At 42.6% G+C, this 12,082-nt stretch overlaps 1 protein-coding gene across 2 annotated transcripts in view; it reads left to right on the plus strand.

Moving 5' to 3' along the window:
• Positions 1-11,497, plus strand: part of PM20D1 (peptidase M20 domain containing 1) — a 54,393-nt gene extending 42,896 nt beyond the window's left edge. For both annotated transcript variants that reach the window (XM_072648030.1, XM_072648031.1), the window contains exons 11-13: positions 4,802-4,970; positions 7,769-7,868; positions 9,411-11,497. In XM_072648030.1, coding sequence (XP_072504131.1) covers positions 4,802-4,970; positions 7,769-7,868; positions 9,411-9,540 — 399 coding nt within the window. In that variant the 3' untranslated portion in view covers positions 9,541-11,497. The remainder of the gene's footprint in view (positions 1-4,801; positions 4,971-7,768; positions 7,869-9,410) is intronic.
• The last annotated feature ends 585 nt before the right edge of the window (positions 11,498-12,082 follow it).

The following is a 12,082-nucleotide window of genomic DNA, read 5'->3' on the forward strand; positions in this document are numbered from 1 at the left end:
TGATGATGCTGGAAGAGAGAGTAAGGCAACTGCCTTCCTTAAATCCAATTCATGCATGAGTCAAGACATCACCTATGATGTCATTGGTTCTCTTTGAAAACAAAGGACAAACAGTAATGTAGCAACAAAGGATATCCACATGGCTAGAATCATCTCACACAATCATTCACTGTGATTGCCCAAGAATCTACAGTAGCTCCCTATTATTGCCCATGCTATTGAATCCCTGCTTTTCAGCTTTATCTTGCATTGTTCATAGTCATAGATTCTATAAGTAGGAAGGAACTTTGGAGACCATAAGCCTCCTTGTTTTCTAGAAAAGAAATCTAAGGCTGAGAGAAGTGTCTTATACAAGATCATTCAGTAAGCATTATAGTATCCATCTCCTGTTATGTGTGCACAAGAGGTAGGATGTGCAAAAGAGGTACGAGTGGAGGTTACTGGGAAGCAGACTTTGGCTCAGAATATGGATGAATTTCCTATTATAGTTATTCAGAAAATGGAATGTGCCTTCTTTTGAGAGGGCAAACCCCACCCCATCACTAGACAGGTACAAGGAAAGACCAGATGACCTGTTGATGATATTGTAGAGCAGTAATGTCAAACTCAAACAGAATCTGGAGCCCTGCTAGCCACATATTCAATCAGAAAACCACAAATTAACATTACCTATGCTGTATTTTTTTTTTGAGGCAATTGGGCTTCATTGACTTGCCTAGGGTTACATAGCTAATGAGTCTGAGTCCGGATTTGAACTTAGGTCCTCCGGAATCCAAGGTCAGTGCTCTATCCACTAAACTACCTAGCTGCCCCTATCTGTGTTGTATCATACTTTTATTCATTTTTGTTAAAAATTTTCAATTGACATTTTAATCCAGTTCAGGATTTTATTGGCTTGAATTTGACCTGTCTGTGTGTAGAGGAAATTCTTTCATGGGGTGAGAAAAGGGACTATGGGATTATAAGGTCCCTTCCAAGTCTCAAGATTCTATAAATGTTATCCCTTGTAGGATGCAATTAAAGGATAGAATCACAGATTCAGGTTTGGAAAAGACCTAAACCCTTCTTCTCTAAACCCTCCATTTTATAGATTTTCAATGCCCATAAAGGGAATATGACTTGTCTATCCATCATAGTCTTATAGATTTGGAATTTGAAGTTACTTCCAAAATGATCTGTTCCAACTCCCTCATTTTACTCATGAGGAAATTAAGGCTTAGAGATGTCTTACCCAAGGTTACACAATTAGTCAGTAGCAGAGTCCAGATTCATCCTCAGGTCCCCAGACTTGAAACTCAGGGCTTTTTCCACTGTATCCCCCTGATTCTCACACAGTAAGTTAGTAGGAGAAGGGAAAAATGGTGTCTAGAATCCAAGACTCCTGTATACCAATCCATTCCTTTTCTCCTTGTCCTCTGTTCAGGGGAAGGAGATCATGTCATGTGCGACTGGAGACCACTACAAAGCTACATGATTCCTGTGCTGCACTCTAGGAGAGTTATAGCAGTTCTAGAGAGGCCAGCGTCCTTCCTTTACCTGGATTGCTCTACTGAAGCTGAAAGTTTAAGTGACTTGTCCAAGATCCCATTGGTGCTAAGGAGAAGCTAGACTGAAAGGAAGGAGCTGAGAAGTGGCAGAACAGCAAATGTGAACGATCGGGAGCCAACATATCTGGGCTGAACTCCTGGCTACTTGCTACCTTGTGTCACTTAATCTCTAGGAGTCTTATGAATGGGTTGAACTACATGACCTTCAAGGTCCCTTCTAGCGCTAGACTGATAGTTCTTGAAGATAGGAGACTAGAGAAAAGAGGCAACTGGGTTTGGATTCAATGAGCACCCAGCTACTACTCATGCTCAACAGAGGAGTTGGGCATGACATCTGCCTTCTAAGAAGGAGAATGATGGGGTAATGTTATTAGATTCCTTCTCATTGGAGAGAATCCAAGCCATCCTGGTGACTACACCCCTTCTCAGAGACAGTCTTACATCAGGAATATAGCTATTACCAAAGTACACTAGTCCCAGCACAGCCCCTAAAAGGATGAGTGAGATACTGATCACCCCAAACCATCTCCCTGGTCCATCCCATGATAGTTCCAGTGGGATCACAACAAACCTCACTTCTCTGGGACTCCCTGAGCCCAGATATTATAAGTTTTCTCTCATCACACTCACCTTAGAGCATGGCTGATTTGGGCTGCAAGCTCTGATAACCTCGGACCAAGTTGTATAGTTACAGGGAGAGGAAGCAAAGAAAGTCTGCTTAGTCTATGCCCTCCTCAGTCCCTGTCCTGACCGCTGAGATCATTTTCCTGGTTCTATATGTAGCTGGTTACAAACAGGAAGCAAGGGTCCCCAGGGAGGGGAAATAAGACTGTGTGAGACTTTAATCACTAATATGAGACACCCATGAACTGGACAGGTCCCTCAGAATTCATCATGCCCATCCCCCTTCCTCAAGGTGAGACACCCTCCACACCCTCCAGTTCAGAGAGGTGAGACTCTCTCCATTCTCTCCTTTCTTACTCCCATAAAAGAAAATGACACAATCTCTCTCAATCACCCAGCCCAATGGTTCAAAATTATTAAAAGTCATTCTGCATGTCTGATCCAAATTCTATCCCCATCATACTCCACCATCATCTCTGTCCTCGTTCTACTCTCAGGGGGGATCAGAAACAGCTGTTTGTCTTCATCTGCAAATAACACTGTTTGGAATTCATAGAATGCTTAAATTGGAGAGGCCCTCAGACATCATCTAATCTGACCTATATCTGAACAGAAACCCCCTCTATAATGTCCCTAATAAGTCCAGCCTGAAAAACAACAATCACTCAAATCAGTGATTAGAAACCCTCTTGCCCTTCAAAGGACACTTTTCCTTGCATCATGTCAAAATTTGCTTCAACAGGTTCTAACCCATTGCCCCAAAATGTTAGGTGCTCAGGGTCACTCTGATCTTAGTCAAGATCAGAGAAGATTGTAGATTTAGAGAGATGAAAGGATCTCAGAGGTCTTCTGGTTCAACCTGATTTTGCAGCTGCAAGGAAACTGAGGCACAGGGATGTCAGAACTTACCCAAGAATGCAGAAAATGAAACTTCCTTCCCGCTATGACCTAGCAATTGTGGGTTAATTGGATGAGGTCAAGAGTAGCTACTAAGAAAGGAAGAAAGTTACAGGAATGGGGGAGACAGGGCTCCAGCATTTTTCAAGTTACTAGGCAGAAGAGACTAGACTTGTGGATTAAGGATGGGAAAGGGGAAGGGACGAGCATTTATTAAACACCTACTATGTCACAGGCACTCTGCTAAGCACTTTACAAAAACTTTCTCATTCAATCAATTGGGCAGCAAAGGTGGCACAATGGATAGAGTCCAGGGCCTTGCTGAATTCAGATTCAGCCTCGGACACTTACCAGCTTGTGAGACTCAGAATAAGTCACTCAACCCCTGTTTGCCTCAGTTTCCTCATCTGTAAAATGGGGGTAATAATAGCACCTACCTTTCAGGATTGTTATAAAGATCAAATGGGATAATTGTAAAGCACTTAGCACATTACATAGTAAGTGCTACATAAATGTTAGTTGTTCTTGTCATTAAGTCAGCCGGGCCATCCAGCATAGCCATTACTCATTACAGTACATCTATAAGCAGAAGCTGAATAATTATGGGTCAGAGATCTTATAAAGGTAGGGCAGGTAGGTGGCGCAATAAATAGAGCAATGGCCCTGGAGTCAGGAAGACTTGAGATCAAATCTAGCCTCAGACACTTACTAGTTGTATGACCCTGAGCAAGTCACTTAACACTGATTGATTCCAAAAAAAAAGAGAGAGAGAGAGAGAGAGAGAGAGTGATTCATGTTTGCTTATGGGTTGGACTGAATGACTTGTGAGGTTTCTTTCAACTCAATAATTCTAAGACTTCTGGGTCCCCATTCCCCTCTTGTGGTCATGAAATCAGGGCTCTGGAAATTGATCCAGTCAGCTGCCTGGGTCTTACTCCTGGTGGTAGCTATATATGAGGGAGTTACTTCTTGCATCTCACTTGCAGCTCACCAAGCTCTAGCCCTTCTTGTTGAGGTTATGACTCATAAGTACCTAATAATTTTTCCATTCCCTGGAAGTAATCAGCTGGTGCTCTTCTGGGTATTTTCACTGGCTGCCTTCCCATACCTAGAATTCTCTCCTTCCTCATCTCTGCCTCCTGACTTTCCTAGTGTCCTTCAAGTCCCAGCTCAAATCTACAAGAAGCCTTTCTACTATAATCCTCCTTAATGCTGTACCTTCCTTCTGAGATTACCCCCAGTTGATCCTATACGTACATACATACATATATATGTGTGTATGTATGTATATGTGTGTGTATGTATGTGTATATATATAAATTACATATATATATGTATATATATCTTGTTTGTATGTAGTTGTTTGCATATTGTCTGCTCCATTAGGCTGAGTGCCTTGAAGGCACTGTCTTTTGCCTCTGTATTCCTAGCCCTTAGCACAGTGCCTACTGAGTCATGCACAGAAACCTAATCCTGGTTGATCTTGGGTACCTACCTCCCAGGGCTCCAGTTCTGTTAGAATATAAGCTCTTTTACAACTAAGCCCATTTCAGTTTTTGTCTTTGCAAAGTGCCTGGTAGAGTTGGTATTTCATAGTTGTTGGATCTTTTTTTTCAATAAATGTTTATTGATTGAATGATTGATTCAGTCTTTCAGAAGCTAAAGGACCACTACTGTTTGGATTCCAGGGTGCTTGGGTGGAAGTCCTAATTCCATTTTGTTTCCTTCTAAAGGTGCTAGAGATTACCCAGAATATTGTGGCTGATGACCGCGTCCAGTATCAAGTGCTCAGTGCCTTTAACCCCCTCCCCTTGAGCCCCTATGACTATGAGGCCTTTGGCTACCAGCTTCTCAGAAGGACCATAAGAGATGTCTTCCCAGAGGTCTCTGCCGTTGTTCCAGGTAATGACTTCACAAGGGGTAGTCACTTGGAAAGGTGACCAGGAATGGTTTCCTATCTGACTTCCCTTTCCCCTCACCCTCACTCCAGTTGTTCATGCCTGGAAACAGCTGACTGCCTTCCTCCCTTCCTCCCCTGGCCCAGCTGGATCTTTCAACTGTAACTGTTTTCTCCTATCAGAGTAGAAGGAAGAAAGCAAACAGGAAAGAACAGGAAAGAGACAGAAACAATAAACCCCAGCAGCCATTCTGGAGGTGAGAGAAGAAGGAGAACTAGTTTTGTTCGCATGAGGGAGCAGTCTTTGCTCAGCCTGAGCCTCTGCTCCCGCAGGGTTAACAGCTAGCCAGGCAGAAGGCTCCTCAACCTATTTCATTTACACTGACAAAAATCCAAAACCTCGACCATCCCCACCTATGTTTCCATCTTCCTCCTCCCTATGACTCATAGCAAAGACACTTAGGTCACAAAGTGCCATCAAAATTTAACATGAAGGGAGGACTTCTTTAGCAAGCGCCTACTTTCTGTGTACAGAGCTCTGAGCTTGGTTCTAGGGAAGATACAAAATATTTTTATCAGATTTGCTCCCTTTCCCCACAGAGCTTTACAGCTTGTAGAGGGACACAGATATAGATTATTCTAAGGGGGAAAAAATATGGCAGAGGGTATTAGAAATCTCACAGCTGATGCTATTTATGTGACTATGGGCAAATCACTTGAACTTTCTGGGTCTCAGTTTCCTCATCTGTAAAATAAGGATAAGAATATCTATACTATTCACTTTATAGGATTATTATGACATGTCATGCACTTGGAAGACTTTAGAGCACTTTGTACATGCATTGTAGTGGATTGAAAGCAGGCTTCACAGGAAAACCTAGGCTGAGTCTTACCTCTGGCATATTTGATTCACCTTACAAATCTGGCAGGTCACTTAGGCTCTCATTGTCCCAGGCAACTCTCTGAGACTTTGAGCTGCCAAATATGTGAAAATTTGAGATGACAAAGAGGAACTTCCTCACTGAGAATTCCCTATGTTAATGAAATCCTAAGTCCAGTACAAAAACTTATCAAAGTACAATATTCAATACAGAATGAAGTGATATATGACCACTGGGAATGAGGGAAGATTTCAAGGAGGAAGTCACATCTGAGTTGGTCTCCCTCTCCAGGGAGATGCCGAGAATGAGACTACCAGGAAATTCCCCATCCCATTTCTGGGTTGATTTTGTAACTCTTAGTGATAATGGTCTTCAAAAAGGGTTATCAGGAGAGGAATTTTTGAGGGGAGCTCCACACAAAGTACCGCAGCTGAGATAGCAAATGGATTTGTCCTAAATCTAAGATATTCAACTGATTGCCAACCCTCCTTTCTTCCCCTCCTCCCCCAACATTTAGGGAGGATGCGAGTAGGAAGGAAACTCCAGAGTTGAGGGCTGGGGAATAGGACACTGTGTTCATTACTTTATAACTTTATATAACTTTTTATATAACTTTATATATAGTTTATATAAACTTTTTATAAAGTTTCTATAACTTTAAAGATTATTTTTAAAAATGAATACAACTTTCAGGTTTGCAAAGCACTTTATAAATTTGATCTTCACAACAGTCCTGAGAGGAGGTACTATTATTATCCACATTTTACAGATGAGGAAACTGAGACAGACAGAAATTAAGTGATATACTCAGGGTCATACAGGGTAAGTGTCTAAGGCTGGATTTGAACTCAGGTCTTCCCAACCCCAGGTCCAGCACGCTATCCACTTTGCCAGCTAGCACCTTACTTTAATGATCTTAAGGAAAATCTGCAGTTTTGTTTGACAGAACATTTCTTAAATATCTACTTTGTACAGAGCACCATACCTAGCCCTGAGAGAGATCTAAAGTTTACATAAGACAAGTTCTGTGCCCTCCCAGAGCTTCTAGTCTCGTAGTTGGAGAGAACCATAATTTGTAAATGGTACATGATAAGTGCATAAGAGAGATGTGATTATACAAGGTATAGCAATCATTTCAGAGAGGGGGAAGGGAGCAAGAATCTGGAATTCAAAATTGTTTAAATGGATATTAAAAATTATTTTCACATGCACTTGGGGAAGAAATAAAGTATTATTGATCAGAGAGAGAAAGAGAGAGAGAGATATGAACAGGGTGAATTATGAGGAAAAAGAGGTCATTACCTCCTAGGGCATCATAACAGACAACCTTACAGAGGTGCTATCTGAATTGTGCTTTAAAGGATGGAAAGGGAATAGCTGAGAAATTGCAAAGGGTAGAGTCTAGATATAGGGAAGAGCACAAGTTCAAGGTAGAAATGTGGGATAAAGGTGGAGGAGGGAAGAGAGTAGAGGGGGGAACATAGTACCAAGTATAGCACATTGTTCACTTTGACTCAAGTGTAGAACTGGAGTTCTCAACCTTTTTTGGTATAATGGATCTTCCTGATGACTAATGATACCTCAAGATTCTTTCGAAATAATGTTTTTAAATGTATAACACAAAACAGAGCAGATTACAAAGGAAACCAATTATGCTGAAATGGTTTCTCTATCTATGTATATATACATATATATGCATATACATATATATATGTATACATATACATATATGTATATATATATATACATATAAAAACAAAATCACAGCCCCCTATTTGGAGAGAAATTGTATGAAATGTGGAAATAGGGGATGGAAGAGTGGCAAAGGAATCTGGCCCTGACACAGGTTCCTAAGAATTTCTAGGCATAACCCTATGGTAGGTCTCTGCCTAACTGTGTCCCTTTTGTCCGTCTACCCCCAGGAACGTGTATTGGTAACACTGATGTCCGACACTATGCGAACGTTTCCACAGGCCTCTATCGATTCAACCCTGTCCCTCTCAGTCAAGAGAGCTTTAAGAGGTAAGCGAAGCAGGATGAGGCAGTGGGATGATAGGCAGTATTTCCCTTGACCTCCCCACCTCCTTTATGAAATAAAAGAACATAAAGTCTTATAAAGGAAAACTGAAAACCTGGCCTTCTGTGCCAAGGTCCTCCTCCTTCCAGGATTTTCTAGCATTGACACCTAAATTCTCTTGGAAAGAAAATTATTTACTCATGCATTTATTTAGCAAATATTTATTGAGTACTGTGGGAAAGTTAACATACTGGATGTGGAGGCAGAAGACCTGGGTTCATACCACAGATTAGCCACTGGTAACCTTGGGTAAGTCATTCCTTTCAAATCTAAATCTCTGATTCCCTAAAGTTAGTAATACTCAGAAAGGTGAATCATTTTACATAGAATTCATGATCCTTCTATGTGTTAATCACAATAGGAATATTAAAATGAATAAAAACTGGTCCTTGTCCTAATAAAGCGTCTTACTCATGCAAGAGTCTAAGTTGAGTAGAAAGAACCCAGAAAATCAAAATTCTTGAGGTCTAATATCAATCTTGGTTTTAATCCACTAAGAGCTAGATTATATAAAATCTCTGCATCTCAGTCTCTGTCTCACAAAAATGACAAGTTTCTGTTCATTCCCATTTCACTGGGATATGAATACAAGATCAAAAGAGGGGAAAATGCTTTGAGTTCTTAGGAGGAAATAGACTATGAATTCTAAGAGATGATTATCAACTCTCAGTTAATTACCTATAGGTTATTCAGAAAATTAATCCCTGGATGACAGACCCCACTGACTCCCCTGCACACCTCTGACAGGTCTCCTCTCATCAGTCAGCATATACTCAGAACATGCAATTTAATTTGAATATTTGTCTAAAACAGACTCCCTGGGCTTTCTGCAAAATTAACTATTTTCTTCATGACTTTAGGATCTGTGGAAGGAGGAATGGGATTTTCAGGGTGGATATATCTAGTGCCTTAGGAATGTAGGGAAGTCATCCCATGGGAGAGCAAACTGTAAAGGAGACAGGACGGCAGAGATCATCTTGAAGTACTATGAGATTACTTCTGAAATCTAGAACATGATGAATATTAAAAACTATTTCTCTTGAGGCTTTTTATACTTATTGACTAAAATTCCTCATCTTACTATGGCTGACTTTATACTGTTTATGCTTGAAATTTTGATAACCCAGTGACAATCATTTGCATATTTGTGAAGAATTAGATACCAGATCTTTTCCATAATTGGTTAAATAATACAAATTGTAAATAGTTTTCAATGAATATTGATAGGTAACTATAAAATGTTTCCCTTGATGGAAAGTTTAGTATTATAAACGAACTTGTCTTCTAAATATAACTTGAGGCTTAAAAGAAAACTCTAAAAGTGGAATCATTGAGAAGTGATCCCAATCTCTTGTATACTGCTCCTGTCCGGGCCCCCTTCTGCTCCTGCAGGGACAGAGACGGGTAATCTCAAGGGAGTTCTATATTGCTTGTATCAGAGCAGATACTATAGTAATACGGCCCATCTCCCCATTTCTCTTTCTTAGTGTCCATGGCCTAAATGAAAGGATCTCCATCCAAGCCTACGAGACCCAGGTGATGTTTCTGTTTGAATTGATCCAGAATGCAGATAGCGAGAAGATTCCCAAACCTCATTCTGCTGTCCATGAGCTGTGAGAGGATGGTGATTATCTCCGACTGTCTGCCCTGGGAGATGCTAGACCCTCCTCCAAAGTAAACAGCCCCTGGGGGGGGGTAGAAATACACGTTATTTTGCCAGAGACTTTTGGACTAATCCATGAAGCAGCACCCTGCCCGCCTTCCTGCCTCAATTCCAGACTTGACAATAAGCAGGGTTTCAGTGAGTGGGCGGGGAGGATGAATGTAGACAGCTTTAGCCTGATCTCCCAGATCTCTTTGTTCCCATGGAACACACCTTTCCTAGGTCTCATTACTAACTTTCAGGCCTGGGGTATTGGGCTCGTAATCATTTTTTTTCCTAACAAAGATTTTCATTTGTAGGCATTATGACTTAACCTTCTATACACAACTACTTCTATTACATCCTTCCCTCTGTTGCTCTGACCTTAGGATCCCCAGTTTCTGGCCCTCTCATATACTTTCCTCCCCCTCTTGTTTCCCTCTCTCTCCCTCCCTTTCCCTCTTCCTCTGCCCCTTATGCTGAGAGGAACCCAGATATGGAGCAAGACAAACCAACTTGAGAGGAAATAAAGCGATCAGTACCCAGCAGCTTATTCCCTGCTGATGCGGTCTCTGCCTCTGGTCACTTACTGGAGAAACAAAGGCCTAGCTCTGGCCAGGGGACACCCAAAGCATAGGGTCAGAAGGAACAGAGAGCAGCCCTGGGAGGAAGCAGCGGCATTGAGACCAGAACCTGAGTGAGGTCTGATTCTAGGGGAAGGGAGGGAGAAGGGCCTCCTGTCCTTGGGCTGCCCCCAGCTCTCCTGGGTTGTTCTCCTCCCTCCCACTTGGCCTGGAGTTTTGCTCCCTCCTGCAGGCCTGTTCCTTCCACCGCTACCCCTGCTCTCTGCACCCCTGCCAGTGTTAATCTGCAGAAACATTCCCCTGGCACAGCCTCACCTTCCCCCCTACCCTGCTTTGTACTCCGGGAGGGGAGGGTCCAAGTGCCCTTATGGCCCCAGCCTCTCTGCTGAGCTGCTAGCCAGCAGGGCCCCAGCCCTGGCCCAGCCCCATGACCTGATTGAGTCTGATCAAAGGCAGGGGGAGGGGTACTCTGGGGTCTAGAGAGAAGAAGAAATGGGACTTAGGCCATTCTAATTTAGATGATGAGACATGGATGGAAGTAGGATGTTGGCCTCCGTTAGGGGGAGAGAGAAAGCTCCTAACTTTACCCTCCCAAGTAAATTTGAATCTGTTTCCATGACAACCAGGTGGGGGGTCTACAAGGACTGGTGCTGTTTGTCCTGATTTGGGAGCTGCTCTTTGTGGATCACTGGGTCGTAAGAGGAATGAAGGAAGTGTAGAGGGGCTTGGCCTAAGGGGAGCTTTCTCTATCTGAGCCAAGCACAGACCTTCCCTGGGGTCAGCGGATAGGATTGCCAGAAACTCCTCAGAGGGCCAATGGGGCAAGAGATAAAATCAACAAATCAACTCTCTGCTCTTGTCTGTCCCCTATACTTGGTCTTTTCATCCTGACACACATATACATGCACACACACACACATGCACACACATACACACATGCATGCACACACATGTGTGCACACGTATGCACACACGCATATGCACATGCACACACCACACACACGCGCACACACCTCCCTTTGGACCATTTCTTTGGAGTTCACCCTTTAGGGTAGGGTAGAAAATTACAGTAGAAAATGCAACTCCTTCCAGAGTGAGGTAGAACCCAGCTTCCATCACTTACTCCCAATGAGGTGTTAGTTAAGTCATTGAGCCCTCTGTCCCTCAATTTCTTCATCTCTGAAATGGGAAAGTTAGACTAGATCAAGGGTTCATAAGCTTTCTTTGTGTCATGGAATTTTTTGGCAGGCTGGTGAAGCCCATGGACCCCTTTTCAGAGTAATATTTTCAGTTAATTGAAGTGTGTTTAATTTTGATTCATGAAAATAAAGATGTCATTTTTTTCCCATCCAAGCTCTCAGACCTTTGGAAATCTATGGGATATATGGATCTCAGGTTAGCAATCACTGGAAAAAAAAATGATCTCTAAGATCCAGTTTCCAGGGTAGGCAGCAAAGATGAAGAAAATATTGGTTTGACTTCAATAGTTTTTCTAATTATCTGGATTTCAGTTACATAGGGGCACGTCACAAAGGGGTTTGAGTAGAAGCCCTGGCTCTTTTATCATTGAAAGAGTCCCGGGCAGCCACTCACTCACTGGGAGTGCGATGGGATCCACGAGGCCTGCCCCAATGGGAATGCTCAAGAGCAGGATTGAAGAAGGCTGCTGTGCTCTTCCTCCCTATGGCCCACCTCTGTCCCAGCACCCCCTACAGGGTCTCCACACACCACTCTCCCCTTTCCTACTGGCTCCTCTTATTTTCTGCCTGTAGGAGATGTAAGGCTTTCTTCTGCAACTTAGCACGTGTCCAACCAGGTCTTGGATTCAGTCCCTGAGTGGGATGAGGCTAACAAGGGCTGCTAGGGAGATACCTCTTGTTCTCTGCCTAGTTTGAGAAAAGCACTCTCTGGCCTCAGAAGAATGTTTTCTGAA

The sequence above is a fragment of the Notamacropus eugenii genome, chromosome 2 (genome assembly GCF_028372415.1).
Source record: "Notamacropus eugenii isolate mMacEug1 chromosome 2, mMacEug1.pri_v2, whole genome shotgun sequence".
NCBI lineage: Eukaryota > Metazoa > Chordata > Mammalia > Diprotodontia > Macropodidae > Notamacropus > Notamacropus eugenii.